This window comes from Lepisosteus platostomus, chromosome 17, assembly GCF_059453375.1.
Source record: "Lepisosteus platostomus isolate fLepPlt1 chromosome 17, fLepPlt1.hap1, whole genome shotgun sequence".
Classification (NCBI taxonomy): Eukaryota; Metazoa; Chordata; class Actinopteri; order Semionotiformes; family Lepisosteidae; genus Lepisosteus; species Lepisosteus platostomus.
In genome coordinates this window covers 11,263,323-11,285,547 of record NC_142627.1, presented here as the reverse complement: position 1 = coordinate 11,285,547, position 22,225 = coordinate 11,263,323, and the positions used below count along the sequence as shown (strand labels likewise).

Below are 22,225 nucleotides of genomic sequence, written 5' to 3'. Positions count from 1 at the left end.
CTTCGTCAGCGTGGGACTATACACAGATTAAAACTGGGTTGGGTTATTTGCTTTCTTAAGTTGTCTTTAATTCTCCCTTCTGCCGTAATATTTCTAAGCACAACAATAAACGAAGATGAGCTCTAAGAAAAAGAACATATGAAGGTCTGCAACAGATTCAAACCACCAGAACCTGACAAGTTTTGTGATAAAATGAAGCTCTTCCAGAAACTGATATGCATTGCAGGGCAAAATAACAATTGGTTTTCATGTTGCAATTTTAAAATCAATGTCATTAAAATTCTGAGCATTTAGCTCATTTGCACAAAATGCGAACAATCCAGTAATGAGAAGAGTGTAAAGTTTCAATAAGAAAAGATAAATATTGGACAAAAAGGACAGAGTATGACGAAAATCCATTTAAGAAATTAACTTGTTTTCCTACTCCTGTTTTATGGGGGAGAGAAAAACAATTGTTCACAATATTTTAAAGTAGTCTAACCAAAGCATTCTACAAATTTAACAATTTCCCTTTACATGAATTCTATAATTTTCACAATATATTCTAGATTTTTGTTGGCATTCTGGACAATGTCCAGACACCATATTGTCTGGATAAAGACTGTAAGGAGTCCACAAAACACATAAGATCTTTTCAAACAGACATTTCTTCCAGCTCACATTTGCTGACTAAAGCAGAATCTAGATCATGTATAGAAATCAAAGAACAGAGGACCTAGAATAGATTCCTGTGGCACTTCACAAATAACCTCAGCCCAATACACTTTTCCACTTCTTATAACTCACCATTTTCTGTTTATTAACTAGTAAATAATCTGCACATTACCTTGGATTCACAGTTTTAAAATTGATAATTAAAAATTCTGAAATAAATAGATATGTTGCCATTACTTAGATTTGTTACATATGATTTAACCTTTTTGAAATTCCTTATTAATTTAAAGATTATTGAAGTTTGTTCTCAACATTTTGTCATAACATTGTTGTTCCATTTAATTAACCTGGCCTATAATTCTCTGGTGGATTAACTATAGACACTTCTATTTTCACATCAAGCAGCAATGAGAGATTCTAACCTAAGTGGCTTTTACTCTTTTCATTATACAAAGATCCCATTCGATGATACCAATAATCTTTAATTAAAATTAATTAGTATACAATACAATGCAATAAAATAATTGTAAAAATTCAATTTAATATTTCAGTTTCTAATAGTCTCAATATTTTATTTAATAAAGTGTGAGAATCATATTAGTAATCATCCATAACATTTAAGTGGCTGCTTTTGCTAAAATGTGATTATTAAAAGCATGGGATATTTTCATAATACACCCTACAGAAGGGGAGTGTGCACATGGAGCTTTTTAAAACAGCTCTTTCAAACAATCTCACAGACCTCAGAGTCCATTTCCATTTGGATCAGCTTTGGGAGTTTAAGGAACAACCCCGCCTTTGGCATCTTGTATTTCCGAGACCTTTCTGGGTGGTCCACACTGCACTCTGGAAGTTGCCTGATTACCTCAGTTCGACATCAACTATGCATTATTCACACAGGAATCCTCAGATTGTCAGTGATGGGAACGACCTCACTTCCTCCATCCTTCGCCAAAGCAAAACCTCAAGAATTGTTCCTGCCTCAAAAGACATTTATCACAAGCGAGACAGTGGAGCAAGCACACGTGAACTTGTGTTCTTTTCAGTCAAGTGGTACGCCAGTTGGAAATAGCCCTTTTAGGAGTGAATGCATTTAATAAAATGAGCTTTTTTAGGGTTGTTACAGCAAACTGATGAAGCCTTCTTCCCCAGCCATCAGTCCGCACCTTTGGCATTATTTCCTGTTCTGACACACATGTATATTTGCACAAGAATTCATCAGAACGGGTGAGCTGTTGTAAAGGCCTATCCCTTTTGTCACTGGAAAAAGACCATTTAAAATAATGTCTGTCTCACTATGGAAATTGTACTGTGGAATTTTACTTAAAAACACTTCATAGAAAATATTTTTCATGGTTTTAGGAGAACTGTGGCCAAGGTCATAATTATTAAAACATGATGGATCTGAATTTAAAACGATGTTAAAGGTTATTTTGTCATGCAAAACATTACAGCAAGAGGCGTTATCCCTACTGTCTCTTCCCTCAGGACTTCTTCAGCCGTCGTAATCTTGATTTTCTGGGCACATTTTCTACCTCCTCCTTTCTGTCTGAGGATCTGGAGCTAATATATGAATGAGAGGATACAGGCTTGACAGATAAGTCTTTTATGCTTGTGGTCAGCCTGTTTTGGTTTGTCTGCTCTGTGTTATTTTTTGTGAAGAGAGGTTTCAGGGCAGATTTTCCCAAAGTAAGCAACTCCTCATCCAGTGTGGTTTTAGCTGATTCTTGAGCGGAGCATGACTTGGATACCAATGGAGACTTCTTCATAGATGTTTGTATTAAAGACTCAGCAGAATCTGTTTTCATTATTACCTCACTGGGGGATACTGGAGCCTCTCCAAAGCATACTTTCTTGGCACCCTCTCCCTCTTCCCGAGAGCAGTGCCTTCGCCTCTTGCTCCTTTCCCGACTCTGTTTAGGTTGTGGCGATGCTGACTCACTGCTCGGAGCTGGGACCCCGCACTGTGGCCCTGCGCTCAGCTGCTCCATGAGACGAGGTTGTTTCTGGCTGTCGGCTTCATCTGGCTGCCTTTCACCAGAGCTGCTTCCCAGCACAGAAGAAGGAAGCTGGGAGCTGCTTTGAACTCTGTTTGTTCTCCTGCACTTCTCCAGTCCTCCTGTGCCGATGTCCTGAACTCTGGGTCTGGCATTCCAAGAGCTGTGGAACACATCCTTCCCCAGCCCTTTCCCTGTTTCCATGACGACCATGGGTGGCTCCTCTCCCAGCTCCTCATTTCTCTCCATCTTGGCTGAGGGATCTGCCTTGGTGTTTGCTTGTTTTGCCCTGAGAAACGTTAAACAATAAACAGTGAAGCAAAGAATAATATACATTTTTTATACTTCTTGCTGTTTCATGTAGGAGCCTTACTCACATTTTCTTCAGGCTGTCCCTCTTTAATATCTTGGGGCTGTTTAATGGATCTTCAGTTTCACAGGTGATGGGAAAATAGGCTGAAGTTTTTGCATCATCGTAGCCCATCTTGAGAAGACATATAACACTTAAGTGTAAGTGGCAGGTATCTTTGGTTTGTTAGGGAAACAGTAGGCACAACAGCCTTGAAATGAGAAATGCACGTAAGTAGTTCTACAACTAAATAAAAAACAACAGAAGATTCATTAATCTAATACATGGAAATTGATATTGGTCAAGATATCAGTATTACAGGACCAATTTAGGCACAATTGTGGCCTATATATCATGTTATCATGCTTATCTTTCTCAGATTCTTTGTTCTGAAGCTGAATTTAATTATCAGAATGGGGTTTCCCAGGACCATATTTTCAGTCCATTTTCTTTTGGTACAGTACATATCTACAATGTAGGAACTAAATGCAATAATAAAACCTCTGATAAGCTATTTTTCCTTTCCTAAAAGAAAAGGCTTTTTTCCTTTCTAAAAGAGTTAAACATCAGCCCGAATCTAATTACTGATGCTGTCTAATAGGTTTCTGCCCTGCAGTGTCAAAATCTATTACTTATCGTACAAAAAGCCCATTTTAACACCTGGGGTCACAGGCCTGTGCTGACTGCAAAAACTTTGATTCATGGCTGTCATACTTTACATCTTGACTACTGTAATACTTTTTACTTAATTCCTTGATCCCAGGATAAGTAGCATAAGTAGCCTCTAGCTAAATGAACGCAACCCTTAGTGCACATTCATTAACAGTAAATTAACTACCTGGGCCTTCTACAAGTAAATGAACATATTACAGAAGGCTCCACTTAACAATTCTGTCTGACGAAGTCCAAAGTTCCATTTATGAACCCAGGTGGAGAACATTTCAGACATAACAAATGGGTAAGGTTGTTGAACTCATAATCTATACCTTCAACAACTGACAGTGAAGCTCAGTTGACAGTGAAGTCTTTCACTGAGCAATAACAGAGCGTGCATTTGTGAGGAGATTAATTGAAAAGTAGTTAAACTTGAAAAACTTATAATTCCGGCGCAAACCCATAAAATTTGAAGGGAAAATTGAACCCTCACACTGTGTGCAATTTACAAATATAGTCTTTTATTGTGTTCTGTTTTTTAGAAAAAAAACTTATAATAACACCAATCTTTTGTTATTCTTTAATGCAGAAATACTCCCAAGAAGTCAGGTGGCTTCTTGCTATTCACATTGAAATGAGTTTACTGATTGTGACAGCGTTACAGCAAATCTTTCACTGTCCACTGTTATAGTTTTTTTTAGCTGTTAATTCACTGTTTTTCTTCCCGACAGTGCATCATTCAATATAGCAGGTGGTTAGCATCATAAAAAAACACCAAATGCTTTCACAAGACTGTGGTTTTACATAAGAAAGGTTACAAGTTCTTCATTCAAATAAATTAGAAAATACAATATAATGTCTATTTTATTGCTTTTTGGATTTTAAGGCAAAAATAAGAAATGCATAATCTTATTACAAATGATATAAATATTACATATATCGTTTTCAAAATTGTAAAGGATGAGCTGGCTACATTTTAGTTCCGTTGGTTAAGCGGTAACCGTAAAACATAGCACAGGCTTTTGTAACCTTACGACAGCCTTGTGGTTTGGAGGGATGAATGAAAAAAAAAAAGATTCCACAGAGACACATCTTCTGACCTCAGAGCACACTAAAGCATGCCCACAAACACTGGAATTCACTGTATGCGTCTCTTAGAAAACCCAGCAGAAGGGAAGTCTTTTACAAGTTTTCTTTTGTTTTTAATGTGTTCATGCCCAAGTGGGTTACTCATGTCTGAGGGTGGTTGGGGCCTGTCTCACAACTTTCCAAGAAAGGCAGCGCATTTTCTAAGGCACTGTTTTCTTTAATAAAGGAAAAGAAAGACCAAAAGTGTTGCATTGCTAACATCTTTAAAGTTTTTAAAACCAAGCCTGCTAAAAAATACATGTGAAAATCTGAGACATATCCTAAAAAGTACAGTAGTTTCTTTCCTTGGAGCCACACCCTGCAAAAAGAACTGTATTTTGAAAACTGAACAATTAACATAAAGAGTATGACTCAGACTTTGAAAACTCTGTGGGAACCAAGAAGCCTTAGCTGTGAGGAATGATGTAAACTCCCTAAGGCTGGAAAAAGTCCACAATGGGAGGCCTGAAAGGGCCATAAATAAAAAAAAAAACAATAACCATTGCAAATGCCACTAAGTCTGTGCAAAAGTGTTGTTAAAAATTAAAGGCAACTTTGTCTTGTTGTCTAGTCATTTTTGTGAACAATTTAAGTCTTGTGTAACTCCTTTTAAACATCTCTACACACACACATTGTTTCTATTGAAAGCTGATCGCACATCAAAAAACACAGAGGCCATAAAACAACGTAAAGTCATGCTGTCTGACTAGAAGGCATTACAATAAAGAATGAAAGAGAAAATATAATTTTGTTTTTAATTTGTGCTCGTCATGCCCAATAAACTTCCTTCCGCCTATGCCAGACAAAATGAATCTTCGGTTTCAAATCAAGGAATCTGGTGGAACATCAAAGACACTGCAAGATTTGAACTGAAAACGTTAACTTGCTTTTTTATTTCTGAGAGATGGGGGCTAGAAAATAGAAGGAATATCACTCGGTAGCTGCTTGTGATCCAAAATGTTTATCACGCAGGTTATTGAACAAACTCTGAGAACAAAATCCATCCAGAAATGCCACACTTTCTCTGTACTTCAATGACCTCTAATTATATGACTCTCTCACTGTTAAAGTGCTTTTATAAACTTATCAATTTCTTCTTTTCGTTCCTTGGTTAACCAATCAATTACATCCTATGTTTACTCCCAGTTAAGTTTATGATTTGAAGAAGTGCAGGCTGGATGTGCAAGTCATCAAGTCAGTTACTCTTCACCACGGGTGTGTCCCTCCTCTGAGAAAAGCTCTGATCACTGAAGGGAAGACCAAGACAAATAGCCCAGGCTTACATTAAGCTCCTGTCAGTTCTTTTCTGATAGTTACTAAAGGGAACAATTAATGAAGCACCACATGCTCCAGAACCACACATACTTTAGGATCTTTCTGGATTTATTTTTGTTTTTTTCTACGCAAATCCATGCCAATTCTCTGACAAGACCCACTTTGTCTTGAAAATACACTCACATGAAGTATTTCAGGACCACCTTTTATTTGCTTTTAATGCAGACATGAGTTTTATATCAGTAAATTTGATATCAATTCAATTCTTGTTGGAATTTTATCTGTAAATTTGTAGATATTTACACATTTTTCACAACTGTAGAACAGCTTATGGAAGAGCATTACAAAATAAACCTGAAATTAACCTTAACCTTACTTCCAACTTAAGCATCTCTTTATTAGATGCTATTTCTGAAAGACGAAGGTTTCGTATGCCTCCAGTATGAAATGTATACTGAATGGTGTATGGTGGGCAATCCACCATAGACCACGGGGTACCTGCTTTAATGCTCACTGACATCACTATGTTCAGTAAAGGTATACACATCACTGTGAAGACCAAGTGAAGAAGACTGATTTCCCTTCAGATGTCATTATGTACAAAGTCTATACCCTCTAGTGCACTGATTTCTTCTCTGCGTACAGATATATAACAAACACATTAAGCCGCCAGAACAACCATTGTGTTTGTAAGTGCAGGCACACCACAATTTTAAATGATTCATATAACCCCAGGTCTTTAAAGGTTAACTACTGTGCCTCAGGTTCTCTTTGTGCCAGTCTTGGGGACCGAGACCGCATTTTTATTATCACTATCATTTCGCTTAATCATTTCATGTCAGACACCCAGCCTAAAACTGAAGCATTTGCCTCCAACGCAAAACAAGCCCTGACTGGGAGAAGAGAGGAGGCTGCAGATGCCAGCGTCCTCGGCTCAGTCTGCCAATGCCTTTGCTCAATCAGCATGCAGCCTTTCCCCTGCTGGGCTAAGGAAACAATCCTGAAGAAAGAATGACATCACTGCCTGTCCTGTTGCCATTGATAGCAATAGAAAGAACTGTACCGGTAGAAAGGTGACTGGTGCATACAATCGGAAGTTAGCTCTGGACGCCTGCTTGAAGGCAGGTATCAGAGTCGGTATGTCAAGTTTCGGGTCTTTAACTTGAATGCTTAGGATGTGGAATCTAACTCTCTTACCCAATTCTTATCTTCATCTCTTGACTATGTCTTAGTCTAAGTCTAGAAAAACCCAGATAATGTACTGCAGCTCTTGCACTACATTTTTCACTTGTTTTTATGTCTCATAAACAGATGTAGAGTGCAATCAAGCTTCCACACTTTGTGAGGTTTCTTAATTCGTACTGAGACAGCTGAACATTCCCAGATCGGGAGAATCTCATAAGCAGGATCTACTCCTCAGTGCATGACTCACACAAGCAATGTGGAATTGGCTTCACCAGGTAAGGAAGACATTTAAGACAAGATCCTGTATTTAAACACAGCTCTGTATACAGTAAATGTTTGTGTTGTCTTATTTGTTTTAGAAGTAAGAAAGGAAAGATCTATTTGACTTTCTTATTTGCTTTTAAAAAGTTGTAATACTAGATTTCCCCATCAAAAAGTGAACTTGTCAGCCTTTAGCCATTCCGTTTTGCTTTTATAATCCATAATAAATGTAATTGCCTTCCAAAATCAGTTTAGACCTTAAGACCTTAACCTTAAAACTTAAAAGTTTAGACCTTAAGATCTAAACTTTTTTTTATTTATTTAGGGAGGGATACACAAGAGACTCCTAACTGGCTCATATCCATCTTGAAATCTGTGCTTGAAGGTAATATTTTATCTGATGCTTAGTGGAAGATTTTACTGGAAGAATAAAAGGGTGGAGTGGAGGTTCATTGAACAAAGTTTGTTAGTGAACCTCTTTGATTAAAAAGTGATCTGTCTCTTTTGACTTAGTTATAAGTTCTGCAGAGTTATTTGATTAGAAAAGATGGAAACAATATCCGTCTAAAAAACAAAGTGGGATTTTTTTTTCTATAATACAATCCCATTTATAAAGAAATTGGTTTCCCTGACTTTTTTCCCCTGTGGGACTGCAGATTAACAATATTCAGTGAACTGTGCTCCCAGGACCCACGGTCAGGCCTGAAAATGCCCTCTGTCTCAACTACTCCCCTCTGCTTGACCAAAAGGGAGTGAGCTCAACTTGTGACCCTCTGGAATGAGAGGTCAACACTTTAACACAGCACTGTGTGTACAGAAATGCTGAGCTGCACAAAGTTAAAGCCATTTCAAACAAATCCAGTCACCGAGGCCTGGACTCACCGAAGCTTAGGACATGATCCTACATGAAAAAGCCGGTTCTCTGTGGGAAATTTTTATTTATTTTTGGATGTGGTTGGTTTTAGCACGATTTTGACAAAGTAAAGTTTGTGGTTTGGCATTGGAAACTAATTCGCCTTCATTTATTAATGTATTTGTTTTTGTTGTTATTTTCATAATTAATTTACCTCCCTAAAGACACTTAACGCCGTTTTGATTACTACATAAATGAAATTGCTCAAAAGTCCCTCTTTTGCAAACCACAGTTCAGGATATGAGTAATGCTTCTGGCCACTACATTGGAGACCAGAAGCAAATAAGTATGGGAAAGTGATGTTCAGATTTTCAGTTTTACAGTTGTTATTTTAGAAATACATCACTTCATGTTCTTTGGCCTTCCCTGTTTACCTGATTACAGACTTATACAGTGAAGAAAATAATATTTTAATCAGTAGTACACCTTATTTAATTAGCACAGTCGTATTTAAGGATCAGTTGTACTTTGTCCATCTACAGGTTTGCTCTCCCTTCTAAGAAGGAGTGGCTTAATTCATACGTACTGTAAACCAGCACTATTCCTCTTCAGCTGTGAAAAGTGTAACAGAACTGTGCTGTTAATATATGTCAATGAAAAAGTATGTAAAGAACTGCGTTATTCATTGAAACTGGCCAGTTTTAAACCCACACTGAAATGATAGCCATTTTCAACGGCTTTTGGATTTAATTTGCATGAATTGACAAGCTAAGCTTATGAAATTTGCAAACAATAACGGTAAAAGTCTATTCAACAGCAGATGTTTTAAAAATATTTTGTGTAAGAAAAATATTATATTAATAACATATAATTTAATAAGAAATATAAAACCATGAGACAAATATGAAATAAATGAGGGAGATAAACAACTGTTTTGTCATGTGAAAAAAACAGCTTGCTTGTCTGGTGTCTTTCCTCAACAAATCACCAGAGAGGATAAGCTAGTAAGAACTACACCACAAGCCCCACCACCCCCTGCTCACACAAGACAAGAAAACCACATCCTGAAAATGGGAAAGTTAACGAAAGCTATGGTTCCCTCAACTGGAAAATTGGTTACACAATCTGAACTTTTCACTGACGATTGCATTGCTCTAAAAATATTACAATTGTTGCTTTCATTGAAAGCCAAAGTAGAAAAAAAAACATCATTCAAAGAAAACAATAGTAAAAGCTTCCATTAAAAGTACCAGCAACGATCATGGGATACTCAGAGGTCTCTTCCTTTATGTCTATGCCAAGGTAAAAGGCTTCTTAGTGTTTCCCACCAATCCCTTAGGAGGGCTGGTAAGTTCAGCTGAACAGCCGATGAAACCAATGTAATGAAGTAGGATACTTGGAAGGGCAAAACCAGGACACAAATAAAACTAGAAAAAACAGAGTCAGATCACGCTCTGTGGATTTTGCATGTCGAGGTGCCTGGTTTCAAAACAAGTAGTATCTCATGACTTGCAAGAGAAAAAGGGTGTTATAGAAAAGGCAGCCTGCCAGAGACATATTGTATTGTTTGCCTTCATGGTAACATTTTACAAAAGTGGTATAAGATGCAAAGGTCTCCTCCACATGTGCTCCTCCGTGCCCAAGTTCTGAGCAGTGGATTGTACCCAATACAATACCAAAGGAAGCAACATTTGATTACCCAACCAAGCTCACCAACCATACCCTAAACAGGAAGTGACTTATCATGTCATCATGCGAAGGGTGGTTATTATGATGTAACAGAGCATACACACCAGGAGCAGATTCAGCACAAGGACTCCAAAGGAGAAAGGGTTTGTTCAAGGAAGCTTGGCTCCATGTATTAGCTCATTACAAGACACTCAATCACTGTTTGATCAATGTTGTGATTCTCAAATCACTGTTAAGCAATTACAATAACCTAATACTTTCTCTAACATTCAGAAGTGGTTTAGCCCAAGACTGACTAAGAGTCACACTGCCTTTGTAAGAGTAAGTGAAACGCTGTGTGTTTTGTTAAAAAAACCTGCAGCAGATAAAACTATTAAAAGCTGTCATAACATTTTCCAAAGTGTTATTAGTAAGTGAACAGTCCAAACAGCTGCTAATAATTGGAAATAACAACCCCATCCATTTAAGAGAATATTCTTACATATTTAAATGCTGTAAGTTCATTGCAGAAGATGACATTCACACATTGGCTTAAAAGCAAATGCCACTCTGTGATTCTATCATCAAATGTTGTCTGCAATAAACCATAATGATCCGTGCTGCCTGAGTTTTCCAGCCTTCAATTTTTCTAAGCTTGCCTGGTGAGACCAACGCAGCATTCACAGAAGAGCAAGAGAGGATGTTTGAGATGCTAGGACAGCAAAAAAGCAAATAAAAAAGAGACCAAAACTGAAGGCTCCCATGTGCATTTCTGAATTTAGAAAAATCCCAAAGCCCGTTCCAGAGATCCAATTGGGGTGGAATGACCCCTGGCGCCTTGGTCGTTTGTCCACATAGAAATTTCCCTTTCCCATCCCAAACAGGCGGAAGGGTCCGGAAATGACCATCCAGGCTCCAGGGCCACCTTGTCTAAATACCACCAAGTAACAAAACAAAATACAACTTGGCTGTACTGCGCTGTAATAATACACAGCCCTTACTACATTTTGCCAAGAGACTGGAAAAGGAAACACAGAATGTAAACAGTTCTTACCACCACAGGGCTCTGATTTCCTCTGTGCTCTGGTACCTCTTCCGGAGGACTCACACACACGACGAAGCGCTCAGGAAAAACACGTAGCTCTTCATTTAAAATATAAGATCAATAAAAATAACAAAATCAGTACTCGTACATTATTAGTTCTTTATCATTTGAAAACTTTCTTTTTCCCCCCAATTGAATCATAGAATTTCTTAAGCATGGTAAAAATAATTAAGGACAATAACAGAATTCCTGTTCAGTTGCCAAAATATACTGTTTTATTCTAGATGCTTTCCAAATTAGAAGTTTCTAATTTAAATTTAATTACATTGAAACACAACACCATAATGACTTCAGATAGGAGCAAAATAAACCACACTTTTATATAAGACTAATGTTTATCACAACAGGGTTCTAGTATATTATTGAATGTTGTGAATGTAAACCAAACAGTTAGTCAGCTTTTCTTCATCCTTAATTAGCCAGTTCTTGGAACAAGATTTTTTATTTTAAAACAGTCCAATTTAAATGAGTGGCACACAGCATTTTTTGTAAAAAAAAAAACTTGAGTAATCAAAGAACTTGTGGCAAAAAGCTAATTAAAACCTTCCATTGCCCATTAGTTACAGAAGCCATGGTCTTAAAAATAAGTTTTGGGAGGATAAAGAAGGACAAGAAATTCAACACATAGATACATATATGTCATTTGTGTATCTAATTGTACAGTATGTATCTAATAGTATATAGCCTTATGTGTACAGTATATGAATACTTCTTCAGTCAAGATCTTTTTAATGAAGCTGACAGACTGAAAGGGCAAAGTCTGTAAATACAGTATACAGTAAGTGTTCAGTCTGATTAACAGTATTTATAAGACTGTTATGTCAAACAAGATAGTGGAGCAGGCTGTGGTTTTATGTAAACATAAAGAGAATAAAAAGGTTAATTTTATGAAAACATTTGCATACAAGTGACTGAGTGCAAAATTCAACAAGCTCTTCATATACATTTACAAAGAAGGCACGTTCTGGAGTGTCTCTCTCCATAGCAGATTTGCCACAATACCAAACATGCACACGTTTCAATGACCACTTTGTTAGGTAAAGATGTTGGGTGCAGAAGTTTTAAATGTGCATACAAATGTAGATAAATCAAATACAACTACTGAAATGAAGATAAGAGAAGTTAGGTAATACTAGTACATGCATAAACAGACACAGAATCAGGGAAAGTTTTACAAGCATTATGTCAGTTAAAACGTACAATTTATAGCTCATCTAGTTATGTCAAAAGCTCTATTTATATAGCTCTTTATAGCTCATCTACTTATGTATTCCCCATGTTGATGAAGTACAGAAAATGAAAAGGGTAGGAAAGCAGACCAAATCCTACGAGTGACCATCCATCATCTTACATACTCCAGTGATGACACAAGGGAAGCGAAGGTGTGAACAAGTGGTACAAAAAATAAATTACAAATCCATTTAAAGAAGAAAACCACATTTTTAAATAACACTTCATGTCAATTGACTGACAACTTTGTTCAACTAAGCTCCCCTTAAACAAATAAAAGACGCATCACTACAAATTCATAAAGTCTTATTACAAAAAAACTAAACAGCTGTATGCCAGTCATAGAGCTTATAATGATTTATGAAGACAATGGAGAAAAAAAAGGAAAATAATTACTAGGAATAGCAGACATCTTTGTTCACTGATGTCGCTCATAGCAATAAAAGTCTTCTTTTTTTGCAATGCATGTGCATACAGTGCCATTTAATTACATACCTCGGTACTGGCGCTTCACGATGCACCTCAGATTGACATGCCTTTTCACAATGTAAGCTGCAAGGCAAAAATGTTCCCCTGCCAAACAAAACAACATAAGATAAGAACTGACTGCGGGACATAAAGAGTGACAGCTTTCTAAGCTGGAAGAAGAGGAACATTACTGCTTATTACTGCATAATTATAAAGATGTAAGATACTACCATATAGGTTACTAAGAGCTTGCTACTGGTTAATGAACCACCCAATATTAGCATCTTCCCATAGACATGACAAAGAGATGACTGATAGTACTAACAGCAAAAACAGTAATAAAACAAAGAATATCAGATTAATACAAAAACATCCCATAGCATTCGAATGATGCTTAAAATTTCAAACATGCCTCACTGTTGCAGAATAAAAAAAGGAGAGGGAGACACAATAAGTAATATAATTCAACAAGCATGCCAATTAGCCTAACAAGAATACTTTTGTTTTAACACATTTTGTGACATCCCAGCAGCACAAATCAAACACAGAGTCATGATCCTGGGGGAACAGACTCTGACAGTCTCAGAATAAAACAATTGTTCATGGCACATCTCAAAACCCAGAAGCCTAATTGATATCAAATGTTTGAAGAATCTAGTATTTAATTGCTTACTATATTTAACAGAACTGTCTACAATTACTTCTGTGCACATTATTATTATTATACTTTAGTCATCATCATCCCTGATGAAAACCTGCAATTCCAGGTAATTCGTGGTATCATTTCAGTATTTTCCAGTGAGAAGTTTGGGTTATTAAAAGATTAAATACTCTGCCCTTCCCTTCTTTAATTTTTTAAGAAGCATTTTCAAATCTCTGTTATTAAATATGAACCATTTATGTTCAAAATTCCTATGGGAAAAGACTATAAAACTACTTGTTTAGAGAATGATTAGGACAGTTCTTGGATTTGGTTAAGACTGACATTTCTGACAGAAGTGGCAATTGCAAAACGGAACTCCGTGATCTAAAAGCAGAAATAATTGATTTTTTCACATTTTACAGCAAATGCATTGTTTGCAATAAACTGTAGTAAGTACATAGCTTTCAGTGAAAGAATGAATGATATAACCATACTAAAATCTGAACCTGCATCTCATTTTGTCTTCTTTTAGGGCTGCTCTTGTTCCATGATTGTTCTTTATTTGTATGTGTTTTGTCTGTTTTTATTTAGCAACCAAGAGGAAAAAAAAACAATAAGGCCTGGTTGTCATTGTCCAAGGAATGCACACTCAGTTTGGTGAGAGCAGACCAGCACTTCCCAATCTGTTAGGAATTTGTACATGAGATAGGATGGGGCCTTCTAACATGCTATCGTTCATACTTAGTAATACTTTCTAAATATCTACACAAAATCATGAAAAGCCTCCAGCTCTAATTGTGTTTCTTAGGCTTTTGGAATTTCCATCTGTTTGACAGCTCCCCTCAAGCTGATATTGAAACCGTAATCGTATTGTAAACTCTGTTTGTTCATTTCATCAGAACCCACCCTGAGCTCATTTGACACAGCTGTAATTTTCACTCAGAACCTTTAACATACAGTATAAATAGCTCTTGGGCAATAAGTATTAGGAATACTGGTTAATACTTCTAAAAGAAACAAGTTTAAACATACAATTCATATCTTCTTTCTAGGATAAAAAAACTCAGTTTTCATCCTACTTTTTCATTTTCATTCCATTTGTTTTTCATTTTTTCTACCATTTTCTCTTGAACCAAAAAGGGTCTGAGTCTCACAATTAATATACTGCATATACTCATTTTCCTAACACTTTAGATTAAGGGTTGGAGTATATAAAAATTGTATTTAACAGAGCCAATACCTGGTAGCAATGAAATTATGCTAATGATTTATTGCGGATTTATAGTGACCTACTTTCCCTTTGTTCATTTTACAATGAAGTACCTACCTTCAAAAAGACAACTAGAATTCACTGTATCTTCTCTCATTTCCAATTGAGCACTATTAATCATACTTATTTTTAAAAAATGTAGTTGTGGTTATTGTAAACTACAGTACATACAGTATATCTCCAATCTGTTGAGAACAATTTTGTTGAGATATCTAGTTCAATACACAACCATATAAACGTGTAGCAGTAAGTAAACTGAAGGCCTGAAATGTAAGTTAATTGGGTTCTGATATTAGTGATTAGCTTCACATATAAACTTAAGCAGGTGGCTGCATCAGCATGCATATGCTGCAAAGGAACAGGTAAAGGTTTATTCCATGCTGAATAAAAAGAAAACAGACACAAGTTTTGGCTGTGTCACATGAAGAAGGCTCTAAAGCCGAAACGTTGTGTCTCTTCTTTTCAGCATAGAATAAACCTTTACCTGTTTCTTCATATATAAACTTGAAGCAAAACACTTGACCAACAGTAAGTTTAGAGGGACATAATGGAGCACAAATATATACTGAGAACATGGACCACTACATTAGTATTTACTATAGGCAGATAATTAATGTATATAACTGCTTTGATAATGCAGACAGATAGATAACTAGAAATCAAATACATTTGTGTTTTTGTCATGGTTGTCTGGATATGTGCACACAATTTCAACATCTGGTGAACTCCAATGTTATGTACAAATTCGAAGGCTTTGTTGATTTCCCATGCTTGCTAGGGTTATTTTAGCATAATGCCAATTACACCTTATTATAATTTATTTCAAAAAGAAACATGTCACAATTCCTTAACTAATGACATGTTATTATGGTTTCTGCTAACCACAAATTCATTGCAGGTAGAGGGTTAAGCCTTTGGCAAATGATTGATAGCTCTTCTCCCATCTTCCCATTCCTCTTTCCTTCTTTCTCATTACTGCAGAAACTAATCTAATTATCACAAAGAATCAAGGAGCTTTGAATCACTTGGAACAACATGAGAGATCGTGGTTGATTCCTTTATTCCAATTGGAAATCTGACAAATTATTTAATGTTTTCTTCTTATCATCAAATAGAAAAACTGACATTTTGCAGATTGCAGATCTTTGCTATACTGTAGGCAACATTTGTGTTTTTCACACTGACTGCCCTTTCTCGAGCCAGTTATGTCAGTGATTTTTCAGACCTGAATGCCACAGATCAAAATGCATAGATTTCTGGATAAAAAAGTCACTACTTTCATATGCAATTTTTTCTGCCCAAGGAAAAGTCTTTAAGGTAACCAAGGAAGGAAAAAAATAAAAATAAAAGTGCATTTGCTAAAAGTTAAGATACTGCAGAAAATGGCACTTCCCCACTGCAAAGTACAAAGTTTGGTTTCTGTATCAATACCACAGAATTATTTATATCTGTATTTTTAACATAAAGATACAATAAAATCTGATTGTGCAAGGTTTTGTAATAAAAAAAGCCCACAAATAATAAAATGGAATCTTTCCTAAGAAAGCATTGATTGCAAAACTACGACAGGGATTACTGACTGCTGCCAGTCCTCAGCACGATTTACAGTGGTTGTTTTGTGTTTTTGGGGGTGAATGCCTTGTGAATTTTCCAATACAACTCCAGACTTAAGGGGGATCAAATTCAGTTTATTGAAGCTTTTAAAATCAGTTCATATCACCAATGAATGCCTGATTTTTCAAGGAAGAAACAGTTAATTATAAGACTGCAATAAACTTTAAAACCATAACCGTTTAAGGTTACAGTGGGAACTAAAACATTCAGAGCTGGAAAAAATAAAAAAAAAACTCGGCAAGAAAAATATTAGGCTGTTTTATAAATACAATGAGTGACAGGAGTCATGGAATTACTTGTTTGCTGATTTACGTCAGTAAATACTTTCACGTTAAAGAATCCAGATTTGTATCTATCTGTTCTTTTTTCTACCCATTTCTGGCGACAGAGTAGAATGTGGTATGAGCATCTTTCATTGCAGACAAGTTTGTGTGTTTTTAAAGCTTCGATTTAGCCCATTGGACCCAAAGAACGCCCTGCATAAAGTGTAGAAGTATTTGTGTTTTCTTCCCTAGTGACTTGATCTTGCCAATTCCCAGGATAAGGCTTCATGAGATGTCTGGACATGAAGTTGGGAACTACTGAAGCACAAGTTAAGACATCAGCTGTTCTTCAAACCTTAAAAGTACTGTGCAGTTCGGAGTTGCTTTTGGCACAGATCCTAGGGCCATTACTAAGCGGTACATTTCTATTCCACAAACTTTGTTAGCCCCAATTTGGCAGCCAACGGGCCTTTTGTTATATGTCTGTGTGTCACATCATTATAAAAAAAGATTAAAAGCCATTCAAACACTTACAGTGGTCTTTCTGAACAATTCCATGTTCAAAGCATTCCTGTTCTATTTAATCTAGACAACAGGCCAGGCAGGTAGTAAATGAAGCACTACTTTGCAAGAACAAATTTAGCTCTATAAACAGGACCACACTGGGAAGGGGATCTTTCTGGGAATGATGAGTGTCTTTAACTATAAAAACTAATTGTATATCATCAAATCATAATTTTGCCGAAAGACATCCTCTTATTAAAAAAGGAAAGAAGTAGATCAGTACGATTATCCTGGGTGCCACCTCATTTTTATTACTTGATTTTACCAGTGAATCAACTGAGAACAAATTCCCCCTTACAATGATGACCTGTAGACCCCTTTGTACAAGAAGGCATTTACTAGGCACAGTACCTTGCTCAGGGGTACACAGACTCAAAACAGCACATTTCTAAAATAAATTGTTGTAATTCTTCACTTCACATTAATTGGGACATTAATATTTCTATTTGTTTTCCATTACATTCTTTAACAACCCTTTATATGTGAGAGTCCAGAAAAGGGTAGGTAACTTATCTAAGTTGAGTTTCCTATAGTACAAAAAAGGCTATCTTTGGGAACTTACACAAACATTATCGTATTTGTCTTCCATATATTAATTAACTTTTCCCACTTGTTATGAATCAGAGCTCAGGTGAGTTGTTAGATGATAACACTGCGACCTATTGTTAGGTATCCAGCTGTCTTTATTGGCCCTATGAGCAAGAGATGAATCACATGCAGACTAGCTTCATCACTGACTGGGAGTCATGCTGGCGTGAAGCACTTTAAGGTGTACAATAGCACTTTTTTGACTTCACACTGTAATTATCAGTAAGGGTACTATCATTGTGCTGTGTCCACCTGAAGTAATATGTGCTCCTGTGCATTTGATTTCTTATTTGAATGACCACTTGTCACTTGCCACATTGTTAAGAACTACAGCAGTGTGGCATCAGAGAATAGGACAGCAATGAAAATAAAAAAAGTGACAGCATAATCTGCTTTTGGTGAGAAAGTGCTTACGACACAGATGAACAAGCTGCTCAGCCTGCACACACAAGCAAATCAGTGAGTTAGTAAGCTGGCACAGACAGCACACCTGGACTTGACACCAGGTGAGGTGTTTGCTCAGAATGAGTCAGTGAACAAAGGAAGAAATACCTCATACACTACCACAAACCAGGACTTCAATACAGTGCTAAATAAATAAGTGAATTATATTTTAGTAAAGGACTGTAATAATAATAATAATAATAATAATAATAATAATAATAATAATAATAAACTTTATTTTATATAGCGCCTTTAAAGGTGGCTTCTCAAAGTGCTTTACAGGATGACAATAACAATAAATAAGAAGACTACAACAATAAATAAGAAGATTTCACAAGATAGGACACAATTATAATTACAACAATACAACAATAACAATAGAGGAGACCGTGGAAGGTGGTATTAAGAAGAGCAGAGGGGTGAAGAATGGAACCAGTTAAGTAAAGGCTTTTCTGAAGAAGAAGGTTTTGAGTCTGGATTTGAAGGAGTTTAGAGAAGGTGACTCTCTGATATCCTTGGGCAAAGAGTTCCAGAGCTTGGGGGCATAGCAGGAGAAGGCCCTGTCGCCAATACAATGTAGACGGGCTTGGGGGACAGTAACAAGGGCAGAATTTGAAAAGCGGAGGTTGTGAGGTGGGGAGTAGGGCGATAAAAGTTCAGACAGGTATTGAGGTGCCAAGCCATGTAAAGCCTTATAGGGGAGCATGAGGATTTTAAAGTCTACGCGGAAGTCTACTGTACTACTGTCTAAACCGTTAATGGTCTTAGTAAAGTAATCTTACCTCATTTACACGGTTCAAACAAAGGTTTGAAATCTGTATTCAATTGGATTGTTTATATAAACATTCTTAGAAATCAGAAAAGTGATTATTTTAAGAGGAACACCAATCCAGGTTCTTTAGCCCTGTAGCCATTTGAAAAATGGACATATACCGTATACACTTTCTAGCTTTAGGATAAAGGTGCTTTTTATGTACTACTCGATTAAGAAAAGGAAGAAATTAATGGAGATTACATATAGCTAGACAGAAAAAGTGGAAGTAATCTGGACTGGACAAAGAGCCATGTAGTTCAGGTGGGTAGCTGCGTCAGCATGCGTAGGCTGCAAAGGAACAAGTAAGAGGTTTATTCCATGCTGAAAAAAAGAAGAAAGAGAACACAACAGGCCTGAAGAAGGCTCCACGGCCGAAACGTTGTGTTCCCTTTCTTCTTTTTTTCAGCATGGAATAAACCTATTACTTGTTCCAAAGAGCCATGTAGTCATCATACTTTTACATTTTAACAAAACCCTGCAACCAAAAGCAAGATAACATCTGTAGAGACATCTGTAGAGACAAATTGGTACCCTGAGGCATCTGTTGTGATGTAATGTTTAAATGACAATTTTATTGTCACGGGGCAAGTGGCAGCTTGGCTATATACAGTGAACATAAAAATAAACTTATTCTTGGCACTGTGGTGCGTAAAAACACACCAAATCAGTCATTGTCTGCTAAATGGCCCACTACTATTCATTAGGATAAATTGAGATGATCTTTTCTGAAAGGCACTAACCAAACAATCTGTCCCCTTTACAGAACTTATTTCTAAAAAATTGCTGATTACAAAAAAAATGCTGCACTATTTAGTTTGGGGAATAAGGATGCTATGTTTTCCAGGTTCTTTGCATAGTATACAATTCTCAGTCCACCCAAATGTCCTGGGAATGAATCATCAATATAATTTTTCCTAATATGTACTTACATATTAGAGATCATTATATACATTTTCATCATCAGCTACAACACATATTTGCATTGGGAAATTCTGTTGTGACACCCCTTAACTATTTTGGTTCTGTGGTTTAGTCCAAAATCGGGACCAGTATGGCATTCTTCACCCCTAATTGCATTAAGAAAAAGAAAAAAATTCTACATTTTTCCCATGTACAAAAAGTTCTGAGGGAAACCACTCCTCAAAATGTTAGATTAATGATGTGAGGATTAGAACTAAGGACCAGTTTTGGGAACTGATTAATGTGCTGCCTGGATGCATTGGTCCTTAAAATCTGGGATCAAGGTCTCATTGACTCCAGACGTTTTCCTTTAAAGCCATTCGGATGTATGTTAATAAGCCTGCACGGAATAGGCAGAGAAGAGATCTGGCTTTATCTAGCAAGAACGTAAGAAACACACCTCTACGTCCGACACCTTACCTGGCTATGCAAATTAAAGCAAGCACACAACCACTTGCAATAATAATAATAATAATAATAATAATAATAATAATAATAATAATGACGATGAATGATGTTCCTGACCAAAAAGACTGTCCAGCTCTAAGGAGACTTCAAGTGGGCTGAGTGGTTTATATATAGATAGAAGCTATAGTGTTTTACATTTCCCATTACATTATGAACTTTGTATCTCAAACACTGCATCTCTTTGATGCCCCTGTAAAAATAAAGCAAAAATGTTCATTTTAGGGTTACTGTAGATCTGCAAATAAAATGTGTTGTGGAAATGTGACAGTTCTTAAAAGTATGCAGAGTTTGCTCTTGAGGTGCTCCTTTCCCAAAAAGCGAAATAAAAACAATTCAGGCCTTTAAAAATAATTTACCAGCTTCTACAGTAAGTGCATGGTCAAGTTAAATAGTTAACCCGGGTTCAAGTAAGAATAAGATGTTTGCCTAACCAAAATGTGGTGAGAGAAACAGTTGTATGAATACGTTAGTGCTTATGTTACCATTTTTGCTGTCTTAATTATATATAAACTGTGTGGTGTGACAGTGGCAGTCCATGTTATGGTTTGGTCCTAAGGGCCAGTTTTCTGACCCTCAGGCAGAATGTGTGTATTTTAAAGGAACAGTTCTCAAGCTATAAAGAAGAGATTACTTGTCTGTTTTCACATACAACATTTTTGTTTTCTATCCAATGTATAGTTGAGAAAAAACACATTACCTAGTTCAATGCATTACACATTTGTTATTCTATTTCACAGACAACTGATAGAAATCGGAGCAAAAGAAGGATTCACTTCTTCATTGCACTAGAGGAAAAACAGTAGAATAGCTAGTAACTGAGGTATTTTAGCCATATCTGTAATTTTGTTTGAATTATGCAGAACACAGAGCTGGAAATAGTTAAATTCAGTATACTCTTGGTAAAAAAGAATAAACTGCTAAAACAGATGAACAGTGCCACTTATTAAGGTCCTTTCAGAAGGCTAAAATCAACAAGTTGCAAACAAGGTTACCCTTTCAGGTTTCAAAATATTCAGAGGAATTATAAAGTTGCAGTTAACAACAATTATAACAATAATAGTTTAAAACAGAGTTGTGCCCATAAATAGTGAGCATGAGTTGAGTCTGGAGGACTCTGTGTTCCTTGCAAAATCAACACAAGTTCAGCAGCTGTGGGTCAGCTGGGAACTTGCAGCTGGAGAAGTTAGGCAGCGGGGGGGTGGGGGGGGGAGTTCTGCCGTCCTGCTGCAGAGCCAAAAACTGGGTCTTATGGCTGGATTTACAAAAGAAACAGCAGCAAAACAAAGCAAGGGGTTTCAGGATAGGCAGCACTGGGAGATGGGGAGGCTGAAGAGTGGGGGGCTGGGCCTGGGTATTTTTAACAGGAGCTCAGGACTCTGATTTTGTTACTGCCAAGGGTTACTGCCATTAAAAGCATTTCTTTGCTCTTAATCTGTGTGCCCCTGCTACAGCTACGAGGCAGGTAATTCCGTTGCATGCTCTCCATTTACAACCCAGCAGTAAGCAGCATCAGGATTAAAAGCAAAACTGGAGATCTGTCTCAGAACCAGTTTCTAAATATGATAGAACAGCAAACAGCAGCTTCTATCCTTACATTAGTCTTGCCTTCAGCTGGGACTACATAAACAGATTGAAAGGGGCAACATGAACATACACCTACTGTACAGTATTTTCCCCCTTAAAAGTGATTCTGTGGCTGTGTTTAAAAATGATTCAGTTCTTTTTTTTATAAACGCAGCATACCAGCAGTACCAAGGGTATTTCTCTAAT

At 36.7% G+C, this 22,225-nt stretch overlaps 1 protein-coding gene across 3 annotated transcripts in view; it reads right to left on the bottom strand.

The window, feature by feature from the left end:
- Positions 1-378: 378 nt before the first annotated feature.
- slx4ip (SLX4 interacting protein) overlaps positions 379-22,225 on the bottom strand; it is a 41,568-nt gene continuing 19,721 nt past the window's right edge. For 2 of the 3 annotated variants that reach the window (XM_088610200.1, XM_088610202.1), the window contains exons 5-8: positions 12,855-12,932; positions 11,079-11,167; positions 3,029-3,135; positions 379-2,940 (exon numbers count right to left, since the gene is read on the bottom strand). In XM_088610200.1, coding sequence (XP_088466326.1) covers positions 2,139-2,940; positions 3,029-3,135; positions 11,079-11,167; positions 12,855-12,932 — 1,076 coding nt within the window. In that variant the 3' untranslated portion in view covers positions 379-2,138. The remainder of the gene's footprint in view (positions 2,941-3,028; positions 3,136-11,078; positions 11,168-12,854; positions 12,933-22,225) is intronic. The other variant, XM_088610203.1, reaches the window with a different exon arrangement.